Source organism: Micropterus salmoides, unplaced genomic scaffold (assembly GCF_014851395.1).
Source record: "Micropterus salmoides isolate LMB-PRFRI ecotype aquatic unplaced genomic scaffold, ASM1485139v1 Ms_hic_scaffold_13, whole genome shotgun sequence".
NCBI classification, from domain to species: domain Eukaryota; kingdom Metazoa; phylum Chordata; class Actinopteri; order Centrarchiformes; family Centrarchidae; genus Micropterus; species Micropterus salmoides.
In genome coordinates, this window is record NW_024040374.1 from 20,362,483 (window position 1) to 20,388,875 (window position 26,393).

At 40.1% G+C, this 26,393-nt stretch overlaps 1 protein-coding gene across 1 annotated transcript; it reads left to right on the forward strand.

Annotated features, from left to right (window-relative positions):
• The first annotated feature begins 7,993 nt into the window (after positions 1-7,993).
• Positions 7,994-26,076, forward strand: erich3 (glutamate-rich 3). Its single transcript, XM_038716989.1, has 15 exons — positions 7,994-8,155; positions 9,491-9,584; positions 10,581-10,706; positions 10,797-10,868; positions 11,328-11,456; positions 15,217-15,363; positions 15,585-15,785; positions 16,343-16,523; positions 16,838-17,024; positions 19,038-19,270; positions 19,678-19,809; positions 20,482-20,856; positions 22,058-22,183; positions 22,288-25,275; positions 25,308-26,076. Exons 1-15 carry the CDS (start codon positions 8,112-8,114, stop codon positions 25,658-25,660), a joined length of 5,388 nt encoding a protein of 1,795 aa, XP_038572917.1. The 5' UTR covers positions 7,994-8,111; the 3' UTR covers positions 25,661-26,076.
• Positions 26,077-26,393: the final 317 nt, after the last annotated feature.

Below are 26,393 nucleotides of genomic sequence, written 5' to 3' on the forward strand. Positions count from 1 at the left end.
CACATGGACCTTTGCTTTCTTTGGGGCTGCAACTACTCATTTATTTCATTGAAATCAGTCTGAATTGGGGTGGTTTACAATTGACACAACGAGTTTGGCATGACCTTTTCTCCTTGCTGTAAATGGGTACTCATCGAATCTGAAGGGGGGAGGTGGGGTGCTCGAGGAGGGACGGGGTGGGGGTGGGGGGTTTGGGTGGAAATCACAGCAGTGAAAATGGCAGTGCAGTGAAAGAGGGGCCTGATTGCATTGGGACAGCATGTGAGAGGGAGCAGCATGCTCAGCCCAATCAGAGCGACATAAGGAAAAAGTGCTCTTATCAACGAGTAATGGCCCACTTGACAATCACACAGGCACAAAACTGCTCTATTTAACGCTGATTGCAAAAACTGCAGCCCCCCCCATCTCAGAACGGCATGACTCCCCGACATCTCCCTGCTACCTCCCAGCTTACAGGCAAGACGCTTTCCTGAATGGAATTTATAATCACCCCTCCTCTATTTCTAAGCTAATTGTTATTTTAAGACTTGCGTTGCATATTAGGCATTTAGTGCTGGTGAAATGTCTGCCTTGATTACTGTGTTTATTGTGAGTATTGGAGGCATATCCATCTCAATTCTGGCAGTTTGACAGGTAGTGAGTCTTTGAACAGGTGTCCCTCTGTCTCATCTACCTGGCTGTACATCTTAGTTCATCTCCACTGTCTAGTGTGTGAGAGAGAGAGAGCTGCTCTGATGATTTGTTAACTTGGTGGTGATGGTGCATAGATAAGATGCTTGCCTTTGGTGTGGGAGACCTGGATTCGATTCCCACTGTAAGACATCCACCAATGTGTCCCTGAGCAAGACACTTAACCCCTAGTTGCTAAAGAGGCGTGCGACCTCTGACATGTATAGCAATTGTAAGTCGCTTTGGATAAAAGCGTCAGCTAAATAAATAAATGTAAATTCTCAACTTTGATAAAATGGTCTGAAAACAAAATGCTATATATCACATGTATGGCACATATTTTTTTACATCAACCTGCTTTTATTTCATTAATACATTATATCATTAATTGGCAGTGTGTTTTCTCCTTTTTTTGCTCCTGGATATGTTTGCTAATTCGTTGTATAAGCAAACTGCAATCACCTTTTCACATTGTGTGTATTTTGTACTTCGCCCACCAGTATTTTACTTTATAAAATACAAGAATAATATTTAGCTTATGTGTAAAGAATTTGTTGAAATTTTGTAAAAGAAGCATTTGAACAATGGGGTCACGGTGTCTATTTTGCCAGCATGAATCCTGTAAAATGTCTTAAAACTAAAACATTTGTGGCTACAAAAACAAATAGGCACATATACTGTACACATTGATTCACTTGCTGCTACACACACACACACACACACAAATGTTATCTGTGACCCATGTTATCTCTCAATTTGTTGTCTCTAACATCCACAGGTGTGTGATTTGGCATTCAGGTGTTAAACAAGAGGGAGAGAAAGTAATGCAGAGATGCTGGTGAGTATAAATGAGCAACAAACACACCCAGTAGGTGCCTTTGGTCTGGGTTCTGTCCTTCTCGCTTCCACCTTGCAAAGCTTGGAGAGAATTAAATCAAGCTCTTTTACATCATCTGTTTTTATATGCCTGTATATTTGTATTTGTTTGCAGTTTCAATATACGGTATGCTTGGGAAAAATAAATTTTACAAGCATTTTACAAGATATTTGTAACCTTGAAACAGAGTAGCATTAAGACATTTGCTTTCTTCTTCTTCTTCTTCTTCTTCTTCTTCTTCTTCTTCTTCTTCTTTCTTCTCTTGTGGCTCCAGTCTTTTTCCAAGATAAACCTCAACTTTGTGTATTTCTATATCAGAGAATGCAAATGGTCATGGCTCGATAAAGGTATAAATTCCTGTAATACCTCCCCTTTTCAGCAGTTAGGTCGACCCTGTACATGTATGCACATGCACATACAGTACTGTGTAAATGTTTTAGGCAGATGTGGAAAAAATTTTGTATATTTATCAATTAACAAAATGCCAAGTGAGTGAATGAAAAAATCTAAATTAAATCAATAGTTGATGCCTTCAAAACAGGGCATAAATTCTTCTCGGTGCCCTTGCACATGGTTTTTGAAGGAACTCAGCAGGTAGGCTGGTCCAAACATCTTGGAGAACTCCCCACAGTCATTCTGTGGATTTAGGCAGCCTCAGTTGCTTCTCTTTCTTCATGCAATCCCAGACGACTCAATGTTGAGATCAGGGCTCATACCATCACTTCCAGGACTCTTTCTTCTTCTTTGGGCTGAAGATAGTTCTCAATGATTTTCACTCTATGTTTGGGGTCGTTGTCATGCTACAGAATAAATTTGGAGCCAATCAGATGTCTCTCTGATGGTATTGCATGATGGATAAGTATCTGCCTGTACTTCTCAGCACTGAGGAGAATGTTAATTCTGACCAAATCTCCAACTCCATTTGCAGAAATGCAGCCCCAAACTTGAAAAAGTAGCTCCACCACGCTTCACTGTTGCCTGCAGTGGTACCCTTTTACCACTCTCCAGCCCTTCGGCAAACAACCTGCCTTCTGCTACAGCCAAATATTTCAAAATCTGACTCATCAGTCCAGAGCAGCAGCTGCCATTTTTCTGCACCCCAGTTCCTGTGTTTTTGTGCATAGTTGAGCTACGTGGCCTTGTTTCCATGTCAGAAGAATGGCTTTTTCGCTGCAAGTCTTCCATGAAGGCCACTGACCAAACTTCTCCATGCAGTAGATGGGTGCGCCAGTGTCCTAATGTATTCTCTAGGCTGTTGGCACTACTGGACGTCCTCCGATTGCAAAGGGGAGTAAGCATGATGTGTCTTTCATCTGCTGCAGTAAGTTTCTTTGACCGACTGCTGCATCTCCACTCAGCTTTGCCCATTTCTTTGTCAAAAGAGCTTGGACAGCACATCTGGAGACTCCTGTCTGCCTTGAAGTGTCTGCCTATGAGAGACCTTGCTGATGCAGTATAACCATGTGTCTTGTTGCTGTGCTCAGTCTTGCCATGCTGTATGACTTTTGACAGGAAACAGTCTTCAGCAACCTCACCTTGTTAGCTGAGTTTGGCTGTTCCTCACCCAGTTTTATTCCTCCTAAACAGCTGTTTCTGTTTCAGCTAATGATGGAGTTTCAACCTACATATAGAATTTATGATCATTAGCACCTGTTTGGTGAAACAGTTTAATCATACACCTGACGATATGCCTACAAAATCCCTGACTTTGTGCAAGTGTACCTAAAATAATTGACTGTCAATTGATAAATACAGTTTATTAACATGTTTATTTTTGAAAGCATTTTTAATTTACAGCATTTCCCCCCCCACAAATACTAAGTATAAATAAATGCATAAATAATCAAATGTATATTATATTGTCATCAAGAATCAATTTTGATTCACTGTGTGTAATTTGGATGAGCAAACACTACATTTATTCTGCATAACCATTAATATTGTCCACTTTGTAGCCTCCACACCTCACTTGCTTTAATAAAAAAACTGTCTAAAAGTCTTTGGATTTGTAATATTATTTGTGTTATTGTGGTCCAACTTTTGCATAATTTGAAATAAAATGTTGACTGTCTCCAAAATGCTTATAGGTTAAAATGATGAATGTTTGCATACTGACACTATTCTACCAACTGAGACACTTCTTTGTGGCAGGACAACTTGTTTAATAGAGACCCCAGGTTCAACCTACTATGTTATAAATACTCACATATAAGATAAACTGTATATTATCTTACATGTGTATTTCAAAATGATCAGCAGTTTCATACCTGTCTCTGTATCTCCTGTTGCGAAAGACAAATGCACAGAACATTCCTCTCCTCCTTAATGTGTGTCTCAATGATCCTCCAGGAGCAAGACTCCCAATCTTTGTTGCATCTTCTGGCAGAAAAATGGCTCCTCTTACTGGTCACCTCTGGTAATGACAAAACACTTGAATCTGTTATGAATGTGAGGATTTATGCCACAAAATTCGTGTGTGACATATATGTGATACTTCACCACCATGTAGGGCAACAAAATACTGGAAGATAGACTGCAGCAAGCAAAACCACCACACCTACATGTGTCATGAATATAGAAGATCAATATTTGACCAGACTCCTGATTATCTATTGTGTAGTGTTAAAGTTGCTCTAAGTAGTTTCAAATATGAGCTGGCTTGTGTATTGTCCATACTCTAATAGAAAATGTGGAAATGATGCTGTGAAATAGTTTTCCATTTTTCCACAAGAGGGCCACAGAGGACCTGCAGCTGACGCGACTCCTGGTAAACTGAATATATTTTCTGAGGGGAAAACTGTGTGTTTTGCCCCTGCATCACTGATGTTCTCCTTGTGCTGTGATTTTAACATGCCAGTCAGTTAAAGCAAACCAATACTGTGTATTTTTTCTTAAATGCATTATTTTTAGCAGGAGGAGCTAGATCCTACAGTTTTATATGACAGATATCATGTAGTGAAATATACAGCACCAGCATGTACTCCCACACAGCTAGTTTACTAAAAATACACACTTATTCACACACAAATGCACACACAAACACTGATTGCATTAATCAGCAGTACTGTGCAAGTCCCATTCCAGTCACATCCATCTATAGGAATATTATAGTACTCACAATTCCTGCTTTAATTTAACTATTGTTGCTTACAATATCTAAGACAGTGACTAAAGAGTGTTTCATTTTACTTAATAAAATAACCTTTTAACATGGCACATTTGAACACAACAGTGATTATATTTAATTGTTTTGATATATATAAAGTAATTAAAACTAGCTGCACATAAACCAGCTACAACAGTCAAATGCTACTTGCATAATGATGTATCAGTATTAACAATGTTATACTAATATCAAAATATATCACTGAAATGGACAATTTATTGTGCAGAACATGTAATCTGAGAACATGTTGCTGATAATATTTCTGTACTCTTACTTACGTAGGATTTTGAATGCAGGACTTTTACTTGTTATGAAGTATTTTTGCACTGTAGTAGTGATAGACAGATTCATTGGGCCGATATCAATTTGAGATAATCGGCATCAGCCCATACTTATATAGTTATACTGTAGAGAATGATGCAGAAGAATGACGTCACTTCTGACAAACTGTACCTTAAACACCAGTCACCTTCTGAAATTTCTATTCCAGTAATCAATAAAGAATACATCTAAACAGCACATTTCTGGCTAAAGCCACTTTCACACTGCTATTTTTCAGGAGTATTGTGCAAATATGGCAGCTGGCTGTGCTGAAAGGTATAGAAGGGGGGGGTCAGATTCGATCCGCCTCTGAGCCGGGAACGTTTTGTAGTAACAGAGACGGAATGATGTTTGTGTGAAAAGCCGGCATGCGTGTGTTGTGTTACACATAATGGTCTTTTTCTGTCACGCCACTCTTGGAAAGATGGATTGTTGTGTGAAAGCACACATGGTTGCGGGATTATACTGCAAACTTATGTTTTGTATGAATGAGCGAATATTGACGGATATTCTTACCCTGTTTATTGTGAAATCTCTGTATGAAAGCAGCTTAAGATAACCATGTATAAATTGCACTCTGCGTGGAATAATCGAGTTATCTAGGACTTTTCTTTGTTTTGATGTCGGTATCATATGCCTGCCATCTGCCACCCAGCACCAATGATAACAGCTTTGTGTGTGTGTGTGTGTTATACTGGTTTAGATGTTACTGGGACTAAGTGTGTATGTTATAGTACTGGTTTAGATGTTACTGGCACTCTGTAAGTGTGGTGTTATACTGGTTTAGATGTTAATGGGACTAAGTGTGTATGTTATAGTACTGGTTTAGATGTTACTGGCACTCTGTAAGTGTGTGTGTTATACTGGTTTAGATGTTAATGGGACTAAGTGTGTATGTTAGTACGGGTTAGATGTTACTGGCACTCTGTAAGTGTGTGTGTTATACTGGTTTAGATGTTAATGGGACTAAGTGTGTATGTTATAGTACTGGTTTAGATGTTACTGGGCACTCTGTAAGTGTGTGTGTTATGCTGGTTTAGATGTTACTGGGATTCTGTAAGTGTGTGTGTTATGCTGGTTTAGATGTTACTGGGATTCTGTAGGTGTGTGTGTTATACTGGTTTAAATGTTAATGGGACTCTGTAAGTGTGTGTATACTGGTATAAAGTTAATGGGACTCTGTAAGTGTGTGTATACTGGTTTAGATGTTACTGGGACTGTAAGTGTGTGTGTGTTATACTGGTTTAAATGTTAATGGGACTCTGTAAGTGTGTGTGTTATAGCCTAGATGTTACTGGGACTCTGTAAGTGTGTGTGTTATACTGGTTTAAATGTTAATGGGACTCTGTAAGTGTGTGTGTTATACTGGTATAAATGTTAATGGGACTCTGTAGGTGTGTGTGTTATACTGGTTTAGATGTTACTGGGACTCTGTAAGTGTGTGTGTTATATGGTTTAGATGTTACTGGGACTCTGTAAGTGTGTGGTTATACTGGTTTAGATGTTACTGGGACTCTGTAAGTGTGTGTGTTATACTGGTTTAAATGTTAATGGGACTCTGTAAGTGTGTGTGTTATACTGGTTTAAATGTTAATGGGACTCTGTAAGTGTGTGTGTTATAGCCTAGATGTTATGGGACTCTGTAAGTGTGTGTTATACTGGTTTAAATGTTAATGGGACTCTGTAGGTGTTGTGTTATATGGTTTAAATGTTAATGGGACTCTGTAAGTGTGTGTGTTATACTGGTTTAAATGTTAATGGGACTCTGTAAGTGTGTGGTTATACTGGTTTAAATGTTAATGGGACTCTGTAGGTGTGTGTGTTATACTGGTTTAAATGTTAATGGGACTCTGTAGGTGTGTGTGTTATACTGGTTTAGATGTTAATGGGACTAAGTGTGTATGTTATAGTACTGGTTTAGATGTTACTGGCACTCTGTAAGTGTGTGTGTTATGCTGGTTTAGATGTTACTGGGATTCTGTAAGTGTGTGTGTTATGCTGGTTTAGATGTTACTGGGATTCTGTAGGTGTGTGTGTTATACTGGTTTAAATGTTAATGGGACTCTGTAAGTGTGTGTGTTATACTGGTTTAGATGTTACTGGGACTCTGTAAATGTGTGTGTTATACTGGTTTAAATGTTAATGGGACTCTGTAAGTGTGTGTGTTATAGCCTAGATGTTACTGGGACTCTGTAAGTGTGTGTGTTATACTGGTTTAGATGTTACTGGGACTCTGTAAGTGTGTGTGTTATACTGGTTTAAATGTTAATGGGACTCTGTAAGTGTGTGTGTTATAGCCTAGATGTTACTGGGACTCTGTAAGTGTGTGTGTTATACTGGTTTAAATGTTAATGGGACTCTGTAGGTGTGTGTGTTATAGCCTAGATGTTACTGGGACTCTGTAAGTGTGTGTGTTATACTGGTTTAAATGTTAATGGGACTCTGTAAGTGTGTGTGTTATAGCCTAGATGTTATGGGACTCTGTAAGTGTGTGTGTTATACTGGTTTAAATGTTAATGGGACTCTGTAGGTGTGTGTGTTATACTGGTTTAAATGTTAATGGGACTCTGTAGTGTGTGTGTTATACTGGTTTAAATGTTAATGGGACTCTGTAGGTGTGTGTGTTATAGCCTAGATGTTACTGGGACTCTGTAAGTGTGTGTGTTATACTGGTTTAAATGTTAATGGGACTCTGTAGGTGTGTGTGTTATAGCCTAGATGTTACTGGGACTCTGTAGGTGTGTGTGTTATACTGGTTTAAATGTTAATGGGACTCTGTAGGTGTGTGTGTTATAGCCTAGATGTTACTGGGACTCTGTAGGTGTGTGTGTTATAGCCTAGTTACTGTAAGTGGAAACCAGCCTCATTGGCAGCATCGTCACGTGATCTGCCATGGTAACCGGCTACTGTCATCGGTTCCGCTCCAGGAGAGGTGCAGCTTCAGCCCGACTCAGCTGAGAGAGTAACTACTGCTTCACTTTATAATAACTCTGCGGGTTATATTTGACTTTATATTGGCCTCGGCGTCTTCAAGCGAAGTCCAGGACCCTTCTTGCCTGAAATATTGGGAACATTTTTATGAGAGAGTGCGAGCTGAAAACCATGAGTCACCTCAACTATGGGTAGGTCCAATTTATTTTTTAGATATTAAAGAGTGGACAGAGCTGAGAGAGACAGGGTTTAATTTAGCTGCAGTGTAGTCCATAGCAGTTTTACAGTTGGTAGACCTTACACGCAAGTCAGTTAATCTTGGGTTTATTTTTTTGTAATTTCTTGATAACAATGTAAGTAACTTAATTAATAGGCTACAAATGTCATATAGGAGTAAAATGTCGAGCAATAAGCCCTATAGTCAATATAGAGACATCATTTACCACTTTTAATTGACTCTATGCTAACGCTACTGTTAGGCTAGTCTACTAAAAGGCCCCTAAGGCTAATAAAATAAACCTTTACATACAGTATTTTCAGAAAACAAACTGCGTCACCAAACGACAATCGCCTACTTTTGTCCAATAGTATGGGAGTACAACATTTAGCAACATAACCAACAGTGAGGCACATTTCACTATTTTTAGTTGACTCAATAACCTTACATTACCAATGCTACTTTTGGCTACTGTGACGTTTCTAATTGGTTAATTGAAAAAATAAATAAATGCAGAAACAAAGAGGGAGAGTGATGAAAAAACAATTTTTGTCTAAGAGGTATTCAGAAAAAAAAAAAAACCCATTCACAACAAATTCACAACAGAGACATATTAACCTACTTTTAGTTGACTCCACACATCTTCCAGTTTTAGGCCAGTGTACTAATACACCCACTAAAAACTAACTAAATGAAAAAAATCTACATACAGCAGTGTTTTAGAAAACTTAACTTCTTAACTTAAGAAGTGCTTAACTGCAAACACAAAACATTGAATGGTTCTAAGAGAGATTTATGCACTCTTGCTGTGACACAGTAGCACGATATTCTGTATGTTTGTGCCATGTGTCTCCTCAAAGCATCATTGGGTCAGAGAAAGTCCTGTATAAAATAACAAGTGATAGTTAAACCTCCATGTTGTGGTTAAAAGAGAAATCTGCAGCCAAATCCGAGGAGCACCAGCGACAAATGAGCCAGTTGCACAGAAAGGAGGCAGACAGGGTTAAGTGTGCCATCCCCGTCTAATTCCTGTGTGTAATCAGACACAGGTAACAGTCCCTATAGTTGTAATATCCTGTTGTCTTGTAAACAAATGCAGTAGGAAATCAAATCTGTGTTAGGAAAAAAAAGCTGCTTTCAGGTTGTGGATGACCTGATGTCTCGTTAATTAGGACAAGAAACAAACATGGAAAATTGCCTTACTAAAGAATGTGATTGAGATGAGATAATATCTTGCTTAAAGTGAAGTTTTCTTGGCTGGGATTAAATCAGTGTCTCCTTTGTGTTTTTATTGGTCTTGTTTCTGTAGACTTATTTCAGCCTACAACAGTCTGACAGACAAACATCTCGCTGGATACTTCAGCAGCACTCGGATCAGGAGACACTTGCAGAGAGCAGGACTGGTACGTCAACAGGATTATTATGATAACTATCAGGGCCGTAGCTACTGATGGCACGAAGGAATTTACGTTCTACACTCAGAAACTATAGATGGTGGGGTTTGAAGGCCAAATAAGTTAAAATGTGATTGTTTTAAACTAAAAATAATTAATTAATTGAAGTATGTTAAAGGGATTTGGAGTTTCTCTCTGTAGAATTATTTCCTGCCAGTGTGAAGTGTTTGAAACAGTATTTAGTGAAACACAATTTACAGAAAATGTAACGGATGTAATGGATGGAAAACATAGTTTAACCTGCCATAAATTCTTTAGGAGTTTATGTTGGTGCTTGGCAGATATGGATTATGATCTCATCTAGTATTTATAATCCTGGCCATGGCCCTGATGATGAAGCTGATGATGATGATGATGATGATGATGATGATGATGATGATACATTAAGAACTGGTGACAAATTTGCACAATCCTACTTCTGAGAGCTAGAAATTTAAGATATCCATACTGTCAATATTATCACCAACAGAATCACTCATTTTATAGCCTGTAGTCACTCACAGTAACATATTGTTCAGATACTCATATTGCAATCTAGTAATCATCTTTTACTAATTATTGACTATTAACATGAACATTTCTTCCTGACCACAGTTGCATCAAACCTGCAAGGAAATGTCCTTTTTATTAACTTGGTAGATTTAAAGCTGTTAAACACAAAGTGTAAAGGTAATTAAGTTTAGTCACAGACTTAGCTAATCTGCTTCATCAGGACTATGGCAGTGTGGTTTAATCAGACTTGACAGATAGCGACCAAACAACCACCAATTGTCCTCAGTTTCTGATTCAAATATGAAAAAATACAGAAATCTCTAATGGGAAATAACAGAAAACAGTTTTCTGTGAAAAAAATGTATTCATGTAGGTGCTCAGTTTGACAAGATTGTTAACCGTCTTCAAAAACCCTTATAGACTGAACCCTTCTGAGACTATTGTCTTTATCAGATCACTCGTAGTGGACGTATTGTTCCGGACAAGGAGTACAGACACAGGCTGATCCAGAGAGCCCACCAGAGACATGTTCGAGAATCCCTGGCCCAGGCCATTTTCCACAAGGTGCTGGAGATGGAGGTGAGAGGAACACCTTGTACCAGAGAAGAAATCTGTGCTTCTCTTTGCATAATAAATTATGCTAATGTTTTCTGTGCCCCTCCCATACAGCGTGCCCATCAAATAGAGATCAAAAGGAAACTGGAGGAGTTTGCAAGGAGAGAAAGAGTGCATAAGATCAAGGTACATGATTTATATTTTAAACACTGCTTTACTAAACTGATGTTATATTATATTGTATTGATTTGTTAATTTCCCTAATTATTGTTTATCCATTAAAAAAATCATCTTAAGTGTCTAATTCAAATTTTCCTGTTATCGGCATTCAGTTCAGTACATTTTATTGTCCCAAGTGGGAAACTTGGCTTGCAGTAAACAAACAAGGATAAGAAACAACACAAGTACAAAAATTAAAAATACAAAAATGTTACCTGTACCTACAATGTACAGAAACACACTAAAAATCACAAGACAATCTCCAAAATGCTAGGTTACATGAGCTGATTAAGCAGAGTTGTTGCACAGGAGTTTTTTTTATTTACCATTATTTATAAATACTACAAATATGTTTCACATATTAACTAACATCCTGTAGCTATTCAATAAATGGCAACAATATTAATGTATGGTCTTGTATGGAAGGTGGATCGCTCTAAAAGGTATGAAGAAGACATCATCCGCATCCTGTCTCCACGCCCACCCACAGGTGCCAGGGGCATCCGAAAACAGCACTCTGGGCCAGAAGGGGAGCACTCTGAATCCTCAGACTCTGTGAGTCAAAACATCTGTCTTGGTGCACCAGTAGATTCAGTGGATATTGCTGCACATTTAATATGTTGCCACATGTGAATGATACAGGCACACCTTTGGCCAATCAGGAAAAAGATAAACCACTGATCCTTAATCAAGTGCCTTTGAAATTTGACCTTTAATAACAGCATCTCCATCATGAAAAGAAGGTTTTTAAATGCCACGACACACTTAGAAATGGTCCCTGAGATTTCACGTCTGAGTTTAAAACCTAGACCTTTAGTTAAAGAGCATTTATTAGGCCAATCAGTTTAAGATGGATAGGCCAATCAGACCTGTGTTTTACAAGATTAAAATATGAGGTTTTATTTAAATTATCGTGCTCTCATCAACCTTAGTGTCAAAATGCATCATCTCTCCAACTTTGGTTAAAACCATAGACTGTATAAAAGAAGTGGATGTAACCACCGTGACGTCCCTCATGGTTTTGCGCACTACCATTTAGAAGGCTTAAATTTGACATTTTGGCCGTCGCCATCTTGGGGGGGAGGGGTTTCGAACCAGAGGAGACCATATTTCGACAAGGGAGTGGAGCTGGGAAGGGACATGCATTGCTACACCTGACAGGTTGTAGTGGTAGCAACATGTCAATCACAAGGTAGCCATGCCCTAAAGCAGGGGTATTCAATTAGATTTCAAAGAGGTCCAGTTAGAGAAAATTTCCTGAAGCAAAGGTCCAGAACATCAAAATGACGAACTTGCGTTATCATTCAGTACTATAACCTATGGTTGTATCAACACATGTTTTTAGTCAACAACGGACTGTCAAATCAAATAATATTTCAGTCAGTTTTCACATCAAACTGGAAGGATAATAAATAATAACTATTCAAATAATAAATTCTAAATTTAAGTAAACTAAATTAAAGTGCCTAATTTTTAGTCTTGTGTAGTCTTAACCAATTTTATAATAAACACACAACTGAACAGCTGTAATGCCTCCTCTTCTCTTTCATTTCCTCTTACAGAGCTACCACTTTCCTACTTTCTGTTGTTCAGTGAGAAACGTGAGCTCCAGCTAGCATATTGGAGATCTATGAGATATTCTGGTTTTGAACTGCCCGTGGGAGGAATGTACATGTAAAAATATGTAAATTCTTGATAAATCTCTTTTCCCTTTCGTCCCCTCAATTCGCGTGTGTTTCCAAAACGTCTCTGGTGAATCTCGCGGACTCGACTCGCAAGCATCGGTATGCACACATTTGATTGGCTGAGCAGCGTTACATGAGAGGATTGGAGCACATGCGATTGGTCTGTGAGTTTCCTGGTCCTCTAAACCAGTACAGTAAATGCTAGAAAAGCTGCGCGAGTTAAAATAGAAACGCTCCGTCACGAGGTAGTAAGTCTCAATAATAAATGGGCTGTAGGTCGGCGGTCCGGAGAGGACAGAGGCTGGGTTCGGATCCGGACCGCGGTCCGCCTATTAGTGACCTCTGCCCTAAAGCAAACCCTGCTTTATCAGCTTTTGTAGTCTAAATTTACTAAACAAATGTCACATCATGCTGTATTGAAGAAGACTGAAACTAGTGATTAAGAGCATAAACTCATTAAGAAAATGTTTACTGGGGTAATAAAGTAGAGTCATTTTATCATAGACTCCAATGCAATTGCAATTTCTTTTTGCAACCAGTGGAGTCGCCCCCTGCTGGTTATTTGAAACAAGCCAGCAAGTACCATAAAACGGCAAGTTTTGGTTTTTACAAGCTAGCTGTTTCCCATTTCCAGTGTTTATAATAAGCTAAGCTTAATGCCTGCTGACCTCAGGACAGATTTCATGTATTAATATCAGCAAATCATTTCCTTTACTTGCAGCACCTACTGTACATATAGCCAGTCGGCTTAGCTTTTGCACCATCTCTTCGAGCTGTGTGGGAGGGATGATGAACAGAGTTACCAGGTTTAATGGACAGAAAGATAAACAAGCACAGTTTCAATGGACAAAACAAATAAAAATCTGTTTCAATCACTCAAACTCAGTCACAGTTGAGTGTTGTCCAAATCCTGTCTGTAACGAAAAACATTGTGTGTGCATGCTGATAGTTGGCATGTTTACACTGACGCTTAAGTTTGAAGAGCTGTCTAAGCTGCTGTTTGCAAACAAGAGTGTTTTAAGTAAAATTGTGGGATTAGAAGTGTGTTATCTTTTAAACATTAAAAGTCACAAGCCTTGATGCCAGAATAAATAGAGCTGGTAATCCTGGCATTGATCTCCATGTTTACCCTGTGAAATCTCTCTCCTCTTAAGTCTGCGAACGTCTCCAACTTCAGCAGGTAGAGCCTTGTTTGAAATACGTTAAATTAAATTAACACTGATATGTTGGAAAAGATGTCAAGGCACCTCTGGGAAGATTTCTGATGTGCCTTTGCACACACAAGTTGTGTCAAATATCATGAACTGCAGCAAAAATGAACAAAAAAATAATAATTCAGTATAATTATATGAATGAAAAATAGAGCAGATTACATTAAATTAACATATTAATGGTAGCATTATATTGCAGAATGCATAGGTGGCATGCAAAAACCAGCAGTGGACCACAAACTGGAAAATGCTGAATTAAAAAACGACAACATATTCAGTATTAAATAATGTCACAGCATGCATGTGTGCTATGCAAATAAATTAGGGCTGGGCACGTTAACACGTCATTATCGCTTATTTTATCACACATTAACACAGTCTTTTTTTAATTATTATTATTTTGAAAGTCTGTTGCTCACTGGCTCTGAACACATAGGCCTACAGTCAAACCATGGGTCACAGGAGGGGTGGGGTGGTGATCAGCTTGCAAATCACCCACCCAAACATGCAGTGGAGGGAGGCTTCGGCAGACTGCATGCAGCATGTGGGAGAATTAAAACGGCGCTCCGCGAGCAAACGGCAGTCGCTCTATTGAGAGTTACCACGGCAGCTGCTTCTGTGTGCTACACAACTGTAGCCTATTTAACTTAAATTAAAATGATAGGCTACATAACTTTACCTGATAGGCCTTCATCTAATTTTGTGGGGATGATCCATGCCATGCGAATTCCCTCCTGTTGATGTCCTGTTTAGTAAAGAGTAACAGATTCTGGAAACTCATGAACAGTGAGGATCAGTCTCTCTTCCAAAGAATTGTGCTGCACATCGCGTACAAAACGTTGAAGTTGAAAAGAAAATTCAACTTCAGCAGCAGGCGGGCGTGTGTGTGAGGCGACCACGACCGCTTCAATTGTGCGCTTAACAATGTTATTAATCGCAATTAATTGCAAGAAAATCATGCGATTAATCGTGATGAAAAATTTTAATCGTTGCCCAGCACTAAAATAAATTTTATATTTATTATGCCCTGTAAGACAAAACATTACAATAATATGACAAAAACATATACTGTACTTCCTGTTTATACGTATGTTGTATTAAATAATGATTATTGACAAATAATGCTAACAAAAAAGGAAATTTGAACCAGGAAAACTATCTGCTGAGGAAGATAATGAGGCGGTGAGATTGTTTTCATCAACTGCTTGTTACAGGGTCAATCTCTGCCTCAAACATGTGTTCAGATTTTATAAATTTATAATTGTCACAAATTTATTGGATTCGCAGCATTGTATTTGTTGTTCTGTATTCATCGTATTAAATTATGATACAATGTACTTTTTGGATTTCCATAGTGATACATATACAGTGTTTGCAATTAGCAGAATGCTATTTGTATGTGTGTTATGGTTGCTGCAGCCGGGCTCGTCCCGACCCAACACGGCTCCAGGGAAGATGCAGAGGCCGGTGCGTCTGAAGCCGATCCACACTAACGGCGCCACAGCTTCGCTCAGACGCAGCGCCCCTTACAGACTCCTCGAGCCCTCCAATAAGAATGACTGCACCGTGAGACCGTGACACGAGACGCACACTCATTCATACAGACAGAACCATATTATATTTATTTATTTAAATATTCATCCCTCAGCTCTTTAAGTGGACTAACACCTCTCCAATAAACTTTAGTCAGCACTAAAAGTGACTGTTTCCACTAGAACATGCACAGACATTGTTATTACACAGCTGCAACACACTGAAGTCTTCTCACAGTGTGACTTTCCTCCCAGATGGACAAGGAGTCCCGGAGACGTTTGACCACAATGGAGGCCTCCCGTGGCATCTCACCCTACTGCCTCCCAGTCATTAACAACTTTGTTACCCCGGTGCCTCCAGCCACAAAGAGGGTGGTAAAGGTCATTCCCAGCGGCACGCTCAGAGGCCGCAGACTGCGACCTACCACCGCCACCAGTGGAGCTGATGTCAATGAGGTCGTTCTCTCTTTATGTTTCATCTGGCAACAAACTTTCCACAACAAACTTCCAAGCTGCAGTCCCTTTATGATTAATTAGAAACAACAATTCAAATTTCCAGGCGATGAGTTGATCTTTGCAGTAGGAGGTCATATTATGTTATGTCTTTGCAAATACAGAACAGCATAGAGGGATCACGAGCATTTTCTATTACATAATCTGCAGTGACAGATTATTGTTAAATGCAGTTGCACAGTTAACTCAATGATAAATCTATGGCTGGACAATAAAAACATTTAATTAACTAAAATCAAATTAAGTAAATCAATTAAACAACAATATGAATTTCTTACTGACCTAAATTTACTATGCAATTTATTTACTCAGTGGTCAGCAAGAGTTTAACTTTAAGACAACATGAAATATAATATAAAATATAATTAACGGATACAAAAATAATTTGCATGATTTTTTATCATTATAGAGTACCATTCCTACCTGTGTAGATCAGTCACGTCATATATATAACTGGGTTAAATTGATCTGACTCCAACCTGTCCTTTCTTCTCATCCAGGACCCCCCCATGCTGAGGAGCTCTGTGCACCAGAGCAGAGTGTGTGTGAAAATGGTGTACTTTGGTAAAACGGTGCGTCTCTCCAACGACCTGATCGACGTGAGGGACGAGGTCAAAGTCTTTCAGCAACACTGTGGAGGAGAGAACCTGTGTGTTTACAAAGGCTTGCTCCATGAGGGAGGTCAGTGTGAGGATTGTGTTTGTGAACACAAATAAGAGATCAAGGGAGGGAGGTCATATAGACAGCCTTTGAGCAAACTAACTCTATTAAGGGGTCACCTGGTCTGTTGAATGACATTAAATGGCGTTATTTCTGTATCTTTAATTTAGTTGTGTATTATCATTTGAATTACCCTATATAGGGATATGTAAAGATGCCTCACAGGATTTAAGATGGGGTATGGTTGTTCTGCAACGCCAAGGTCACAGATTTGATGATCTTGATTTTGATCACGAATTATTTTTTTTTATCTACATCCTCAATCTTTCCCTCAGATACTTTCCAGTTCATTTCAAGACGACACAGAGGTTTCCCCTTCAGCTTGACCTTCTTCCTGAATGGGCTTCAGGTGGAGCGGCTGAGCTCCTGCTGCGAGTTCAAACACAGGAAGGGCTCCAGACTCGGTGGCAGGCACGGACACTTTGGCTTCTCAAGTGTAGAGGGGGCCTCTCCCTGCTACAAGTAAGGCCTTCTTTTAAAGGCTTGCTGTGTCTTTAAAGGGGAACTTCACTGACACATTAAATGTTTACAGGTCTTGGGGAGTACTACTTTTGTGACTCCAGAAGGAGCTGAAACTACAAGTAGTTTGAAAGAAAAAAAACAGAGAATGCGAATTTAGAAAGACGTGAGCTTACCAGACCTCTGTAGCCTGCTTCTCATCTCTGCTTGAGGCTAGAAGCAACAGGCTAAATTAACCACTACTAACACAACACACTGAATCTCCACTGAAATGTCAGCGGTCGAGTTGTATTGTAGGCGCCATGTTTTGACAAGGATTAAAAAAAGACACCCTTCTTTGTGAGTCAGACAATGTTATAAGAGTGCAGTGCTCAGTGACCTGTCTAATGTGACTCATCTGTACATTAGTGAGCTTTAGAGGTACTGGTAGGCAGATTTTGTTACCATTGGACATTACCAGGCTAGCTGTTTCCCCTAGTTTCCAGTCTTTATGCTAAGCTAAGCTAACTATCTCCTGGCTCCGTCTTAATATTTAAAATTGATATTCTATATTAACAACCGATCAAATGACTAATTGACCCTTCGCTAAGCCACGCCCTGAATATGCAGCTGGCCAATCACAGTGCAGTATAGGACTCGCCCTAACTGAGGTCCAACACTTTCATGGTTGTGCTCTATTGACTCTAATGTAAAAGGAGTCGTTTTCTAGCTTTTTTTGCTGTATTTTTCCAAGATATGTTCAAATGCTGTTCCTGGGGCACTTGTAATCGTTACAGTCGCTACCCAGAGAGGTTGAAGTACGATGTACAATTTATTCCCTTTCCAAAACTTTAAACAAATCCAGAAAAATTTAGGCTGTGGATTGTCCATCCATGTCAACCGCTTATTCTGTGCACAGGGTCGCGGGGGGGCTGGAGCCTATCCCAGCTGACATTGGCCGAAAGGCAGGGTACACCCTGGACAGGTTGCCAGTCCATCACAGGGCCATACATAGACAGACAACCACTCACATTCACACCTAAGAGCAATTTAGAGACACCAATTAACCTAGCCTGCATGTCTTTGGGCAGTGGGAGGAAGCCGAAGCCCCTGGAGAGAACCCACGCAGACATGGGGAGAACATGCAAACTCTGCACAGAAAGGCTGGGGCAACCGGGGTTTGAACCCACGATCTTCTTGCAGTGAGTGCTAACCACTGCACCACCGCGCCGCCCAGGCTGTGGATTGTTCCTTATTTAATGTTAGTTAGCTAACGCTAGCTAAATTCCTTCTGAATGTAATGTTATATAACCCTACTGTTTTTGCTTTTTGATGATTGTAATAGTGAACAGAAACCTAACAAGCTTTACAGGAACATTGTTGATCCTTAATATCGTTGTCCTGTCTCAATCGTCAGGTGATGCGGCAGTTAATTTTTACTCTGTGATTGGTAACGTCAGTTTGACAGCCTGAATACAACCTTTAAATGTATACTTCAAACCTTTCCATCTCTTTCTGAGATCACTTTTTTTATTTTTCAAAAAATTAGACAATATTTCTCCAGGAAGAGCAAAGGCAGCGCCGTGATAGGTCTGACAGGTCCAACATTAACGAAGGGGAGCGTGGCTTAGCAAAGGGTCAATTGTTTGTGAAAGGGGTCGCTCATAGTGATCGAACTATCATCCGATTTTGTTCAATTCCCCTCATATCTGCAAAGCTTTATAGCGAGACCTTTTTTCCGGCCGCTACTTTACTGATCTATACAGAGGAGAGTTATAAATATTGGACCTCGATTCGCCATGTGGCCAAATGAATGTTGCTACTTGTCTACTTGCCAGCTGTTTGCTGACAACTCAGTGTTGTGCTTACAGATTTGTTTCTGCTGCCAAAAAATGCATTATTGCAGGCTGAACAGACCAGTACAATCAATCTTTTCATCTAACTCTGTGCAAGAAATTGAATCAAAGCGTATTTCACAAAATATCAAGCTATTCCGCTAAACTGAATGCTTACAGTATGTTATGCAAATTTTTCCAGGTGCATCATAGCAATGGGTTTGGACAAAAAGCCCACTCCGCCACCAAAAAGGGTCAAAGAGGATGGAGGAAGAGAGAAGTCATTCACCAGCCCAAAGGATGATCCTGAATTGGAGACAGAAATGGCTCGTGAGGGCACTGCGTCCCATTCAGAGTGCGAAACCAGCCTACCACAGGACATGGAGACGCATGTCAAAGAAGAAATAGCAGATGAGGAGGACAAAGTCAGAAACGGTATAATGACGGAAACATCCAAGTATAGAAAAACACAACTACAACTACGTCAATAAGAAATAAATACATATAACAAACTTCACAAATATTTTCCATATGAGAAATTCTCACCAATACCAGTATGTTGATTGTATTTTTTAGTTACTCCTGACAAATGTTTTTCAAGAAAGCCTTTTCTAACTTACGTTTTCTTTTGAATATATTTATTTGTCCTAAAGCTGTGTCGTTCTGGTTAAAGCCAAAATGATGAGAAAAAACAGAAAACAAAGGTGGGGGTGGGGGGGTGCAATCAGAAGAGTAGGGGGAAGCTACCATTGCTGAAAATACATATATTTTTTCACACTTAAAACTTTTGAAACCAGTATTTTAAAATATGTATTTCACTGAATGAATGTCTTCCTCCTAAGATTACGAAGAAGACTTTGAAGCAGATGATGAGGGCCCTGCAGAAGAAAAGAAATCCCCATCTCCATCCGGTGAAACTGAAAGACAGGTTACAGAGAGAGACGCCTCTGAGACTGAAGACGATGAGAAGGATGGTGGGTTCTTGTTTGAACAAGAAGCAGAGAAGAAAATAATTGAGAGTATCGTGCATAATTAAAACATTTTCAGGTTCATACTTGTATTTAGGGTTTCTACTAAAAAAATTGATGTGCTTTAATGTTTCAAAAAATACATTATTTTTCTTGTACTGTCCACTGCACAAGCAACAAGTATAACTATCTGTCCATCAGGAAACTTCATAAATCACAGAGTTGAGGCAGAGCAGCCAGAGGACATCAAAGGGAAAACTAGAAAATATTTACCTTTCCTTTATAACCGTAAAAGCACTTTCTGTGAGACACACTGCACCGCACAACCTACAGCTCTGGCTCTATGAGCTTGTTTTTCTGTGATATTTTGCGGAAGCAATGGATATTGAGGCTCACGGTATGTCAGTTCATGTACTGAACTCTTTATATTCAACTATGCCCAGTTAAATATAGTTTTTCCATTCGACGTCCTTTAATACAGCAGAATCACTCGGTATCCTTTCGAGAACATTCACTCATTCATCACTCATTTCTGTTGATCTATGGACCTTTAATTTCGATGAAATGCTGAAAGTTATATATGTAAATTGCAATCTATAAACCAGCAAACCATCTTTTTAAGTTTGAAGGGTGATATTTCTGTCAAATAATTTACAATTCTTCATCTTTCTTGCACAGAAGACATAAAGTCTCATTCAGGCTCCAGCTCCTCAGGCAGCAACCAGGAGGAGAGTGATGCTGAAGCCACCAACGACTCCAGAGAGGACAAGAAAGCAGAGCAACCCAAAGAGGTAGATCAAGAGGAAACTGCTGTTTTTCTTGCAGATGAAAGAGACGAACCAAATCCAAAAGAAGTCACTGCCACCGAGGCCGAGTCTCCAGTGCCTAAAGACTCAGACATACAGAACAGTGCGTGGGAAAGCACAGAGATAGACATCTCTGACGCCAGCATCCCCTCTGGGAACAATAATAAACTGAGTGATGACATCTCAGGAGACAAAGAGGTTGAGGAAATGTTAGATGAGAGGAAACAGGAGGAGGAACAGGTGAGAGGTGAGTATAAACCAACAACTACAGCTCTGGATCTTTCACCTGAGTGAGAAAATGAATCCATCTTGTATGGAGGTTTTTCCACTATTATCACAAGCAGGGCTGTAGTTAAGACCACATTATGTGAGTCCAGGTCTGTGCCATGAGCGGGAGTGTACAGCCATGACAGCAACTAAATATTTATCACAGTACTGTCAGTGCTGCATTGTCAGTTTGTGATACTGAAAGCGACATTATGAAATTGTTGTACCATTTAATAGTGGAAAAATTACTTGTGTATTTTTGTCCTTTTTGGTGTGTGATGATTTTCTGTCTGATCCACTTTTTAATGTCAAAGATAAATTTTATTCAAAATGAGTTTCAAGGTGTTTGGATATAATAAGAAATTCTCACATATACCAATATTTTGATTGTACTCCTGACAATGCTTTTAGGCTTAAAGAAAGACTTTTCTAATTTCCGTTTTCTTTTTACTGAATTTATTTGTCCTAAAGCTGCACTATTTCGTTCTAGTTAAAGCAATGATGATGACAGCAAAACAAAGGGAAAAGCCAGTTCAAATCAGAATGCAATCAGAAGAGTAGGGGGAAGCTGCCACTGCTGACAAATACATACATTTTCATACAGTACAAATTAAAAAAAAGCACAAAATATGTGGCTGTGAAAAGCTTCTGCATATTTAAACATTCCAGCAGCGTTCTTCCATTTCTGTAAATATTTAACTCACACATGTATAGAAAATGTATCATGAAACCAGAAATGTATACGGATATCTTAAGCCAAAGTTATTTCGACATTCAAACTGTGCTCCTGGTATTCGTTTGCACAAAGCAAGTGAATTCTTTTCTTTTAATTTTGAATTTACAAATTCACATCCTAAAACTATATAAAGCAGGTTTAAGGTAGTCAGACGTTTGCATATGGTTTTTCCATTTTGGTTGTGTACTGAATGATGCTTGTTTATGTTTTTTCTCTTACTGTGCATGTTCACTTAAGCATCCGCTTGCATGTTGTGTTGCCACCTTATGTTTGCACCTGGAAACATTAAAGACATATTTTTTTGTTTATGGCTGTATGTTTCTTTATTGGCTCAGTTCTCTCGTTGCATTAGCATTTTTCCAATACCGCCTCATATATTTTAACTTTTGGCTCACAAAGTCCTGCGCTTACTTGAACATGAACTGATATATTTTTCTTTCCCAAGCCAAATCTGTGCAGGAGAAGCTGGCAGAGGCCATACTGAAGGAGTACCAGTGCAGCTCAGAGCCCGAACTGAGCGACACCAGTACTGAGGAAGAGGAGGAGTCTATAGATAAAGGCCACAACAAGGGTACCAGATTTAAATTTTCATTCAAATCAATAAGCATGCTGCAGAAGACAACTTTTGCACTAAAATCCATATTTTCCTAAACAATCCCTCATTTACATTTGCAGATGCAGTTCCAGAGAAATCATTGACTTTTACAGAGGAGCAGACCCCCGTAGAAGAGACGAAATGTGAGGAAGGTGTTGTGGAAGGTGAAGTGGTACAGGAGCACGAAACTGAACAAGAGCCCTGCGAGAACAATGACGGTACTAAAGATGAGATGGTCAAAATAGATGAAAATATAAACACAGCAGAGAACGATAAATCCGAGGACACAGACGATACGGGTCTGCATCCTGTACGTGAAGAGGAAATGGCTGAGGATGGCACAACTTCAGAGCCTCACGAAGATACAGCAGCTGAATCCACTGATGCTGAAGCTGCAAAGAGAGGCGAGGAAAATGAGGAGAAAACTGCAGTGGAGGCCGACGTGCAGCCGGACAAGACAGGGCAAGGGGCAAAAAGCAGCGAGGAGGATGAGTCATCAGTATCAGAGCCGAATAAAGAGACTGATGAGACAGCAGTGCCCGATAATGCAGAGGCGGAGGCGATGACAGCGAGCGAGACAATGGAGATGAAAGCAGAACCCTCAGAGGAGGGAGAGGCCCTCAACTGTGAAGAGGCACCTGTAGCCGACACAGAGAAGAGGCAGCAGGGACACAGCGAGGACAGAGCGGCAGCATCAGAAACAGAAGTCTCAGCAGAGACTTCAAGCAGCTCGTTGGAGGGGAGCGCAGACACCACAGTTGAAAAAACAGCTGATACAAGTGAGGACAGTGCAAAAGATGAGAGCAGTAAAGATGATATTAAAGAAGAGGAAGCAGAGGAAGTGTCAGCAGTAGAGGCTAGTAAGGATGACAATCAAGAAGAAAGGTGTGATGTGGGGGAAGAGCAGACAGAAAGATCTGTGGAAACATATGATAGGTTAGAAGAGAAATCTGAAGAGGAAGGTAAGGAGGAAGAAAATCAAACAAATGCAGATGAGCTAACAGAAGGTGACAATTATGAGGAAAGAGAGTGGGATGATAAGGACAAGACAGAAGAAGAGAATAATGAGAATAAAACAGAAGGAGGAATAGAAAACCTGGAAAACATTTTAGAGTGGACTAAAACTGACTCGAACACTGAAACAAAAGTAAATGAAGAACAAGCTGAGAAACCCCACAGCAAGGAAGATGAAGACAAGGCAGATGAATCAGAAAAGGCAGAGAAAGATCAAGATGGTGAACGTGTCCAGGATGAATGTGACAAGGAAGAATCTGAAGAAAAGGGTGCCACAAGTGATGAAACTAATGAGGGTGAAAAGACAAATGAGACAAACACAGCTGCTGATGAAGAAAGGGATGTTGATGCAGACAAGGAAGAGAAAGATCAGAATGAGAACGAAGCTGAGCAAAGTGAAGCTGTGAAGAATAAAGACGACGAAGAATCTAAAGAGAAAAATGTAAATGTAGAGGCAGAACAATTATCTGAGATTGTTGAAGAACCTGAGGAAAGTGCAGATGCAGACTTGGACAAAGATAACGTGAAAATATGTGATGCCAATAATGTTGTGACAGAGGATGTCGGTGATAGTGAAGCAGCAAATTTAGCACATTGGACTAAAATGACTGAAGAGACACTAAACAACACGATGGAGGCTAACGATGTTAATAAAGAGACTGAAAGACGAAGTGATAACATTGATGCTGAAAATGGAGAGATTTCTACCAGAGCAAATAGTGAAACTCATGAGGATGCAGACGAGGCCCAAACTGAGGGCAAACGTGACGTGAAAACAGCAGAGAATACCGAAGATGAGAGAGAAACTGAGGAACCTTTGGAAGACGAGAGCACAGAGGTAAAAGAAGTAACTGCGGAGTCTGGAGAGGGCGGTGAAAAACATGAAGACGACAAGTTTGAACAGGCTCTTGATACTGATATGGCAGAAAGTGAAGCTCAGGAAGGGGATGACTATGTGGAAAAGCAAGACGAATCTGCTAAACCCGGCTCGCAGCCAGACACATCTGGTACGGAAATTAAAGAGGAATCTAAATCAGATGACGGAAAGGATGGTGAGGAGACAAAACAAAAAGAAAGCGGTGACATATCTGACCCTGATCATGAAAACAGGGATTCAGATGGGACCAAAAAGAACGATAACTCTCAGATAAATGTCAGCGAGGTCATAGTTGCTTCCTCAGGTGATCAGGCGCAATCTTCAACACCCAAAGCTGTGGATTTAGACATCACAGTTCACGAGTTAGATGAGTCCACCTCACCGTCTGACTGTAAGGCTGACGAACACCCACACACTGATGAAAGTGCCGCTGCCGCTGACCTCTCTGCCACAGACGGAGATAACGGAGCAGACATGGAGGATGCGAGCAAGGCCTCGGAGGAAGGAGCGAGTGTGCTGCTCAAACCTCAAGAACAGTCGGCACAGCTGACGCAAAACAACGAGGCTGATAACACAGAAGAGAGCGCTCCAGTTGGTGAAGAAACTCCAGAGGCCTCAGCAAGAGAAGACAACACAGATCTGGTCACAGACTGGGTTACCACGCATCAAACATCAAAGTTCTTTGAGACGTTTGTTGAACCTTTAGAAGACTTGAAGGAATCGCCTTCGGACATGCAAGAGCACGCGCCAAAAGATGTAAATGAGTCAGGGGACAAAGCCGAAGAGGAAGCTGGAGAGTCAGACCACTCTGAAGATGGCGAACCATGTGAGGATGACGCCGCCACAGACACACAGCAAGTGGAGGAGGGGACTGCGGTGACAGACTTCATACAAAAAACGGAGAGTGAACAAAATGACAAAGAGTCCGTGAACGGGCAAGACGTGGGGTCAGTAGAGCACCAACGAAGCAGGGGATCTCTGGAAGAAGACACAGTTCAAGAGGGTTTAATGGAGGATAACGCTGAGCAAACTGATATTTCCAAAACTGAGGTGGAAAGCATGGCAGGTACTCCTCATTCAGTAACCAGTGGCAGGCCTGAGAGCGTCTCCGAGAACCAAACTGAGGAGAAAAGAACTGATGATGGTCCAGACTTGAATGAAAAACCTGCAGCAATTGAAGAGTTAATAGATCTCTTTCATCTAAAACAGAGAAGCATCGTGAGCATTCGTCAAGCCCAGAAGAGCTCTCCGAACCGAAAGCAAATGAACTGAGAGACACAGAAGAAGAAGCATGGGAACAAAGTCGACAAGTTACAGAAATAGCTGATTTTACAGCGTCCAAGTCAGAAGATGGAAGCCAGGAGGAGGCCCGTCACGAAGAGATCCAACCCACGGCGTCAGACATGAGCATCAGCGGAGACAGAAGAGACGTGCAGCTCATCCAAGACATCGCACACACTCTCAGTAAAGATCGGCTGAGCACTTTCTCAGTGGATGAAACATTGTTTGGTCAAAGTTCATATCCTCTGCTGACTGCCGTGAGGACAGAGAGTGGACATTAGAGATTCACACGTCAGAGCGGCACTAAGGTGCACTGAAGCTTTCCTTACTTTACAAGATAACATACAAAAGCAGTTCAATTGTAAAAGTGAGTATTTATAAAGCGATTAGACAATCAGATGGCTAGATCAGGAAACGTAATTTGATTTCAGTTTTGACAGAGTCCGTCAAGTGTCCTATGGCTTCTATGTTTACATTACAATGACTTGTTATATAGTCTTCATCCCTCAGTCACCAAGAAGAAGAAGCTGCATAAGGAGTTTTGACGGCTGCAGGAAATGTTTACAATAGCCCATCTCTTCCTATTGTTGGTAACAAAGAGGCAAAGTTTGCGTGAGGTATCAAGCACAGCTGCTATCACCTATTACCTGTAAACAGATACTCTTCCACTCACACTCACAAGTGAGTGAATAATTCATAGTTGTTGGACTCCCACATCTTATTTGGTACACTTTACATTTCCACAGACCTGGCACAAGCACTTCACTACAGGAATGTTAACCAATGATTCATTTATCATTAGGCTGCTAATTAGGTAATTAAAACTGTTAACATTTTGAAATGTCAAACCTACGCACTGATTTGTGTCATTACTGCTGCTAACACTACCTCTTATTCAAAAACATACTTAGAGACTTACTGTATATTTATTTGGATTGCCTATTCACCCGATTTTTATGGCAAGTGTGGGTTTGTGAGGCTTCATCTTTTCATTTGAGATCTGTCAATGACTGA

Excerpts from the sequence above, each read along its gene's own strand:
- erich3 (XM_038716989.1), top strand. The coding sequence starts at position 8,112 with ATGAGAGAGTGCGAGCTGAAAACCATGAGTCACCTCAACTATGG. Across the intron at positions 11,457-15,216 it reads ACTCTGAATCCTCAGACTCT|CCGGGCTCGTCCCGACCCAA; the intron begins GTGAGTCAAAAC and ends TGGTTGCTGCAG. Across the intron at positions 19,271-19,677 it reads GGAGGACAAAGTCAGAAACG|ATTACGAAGAAGACTTTGAA; the intron begins GTATAATGACGG and ends CTTCCTCCTAAG.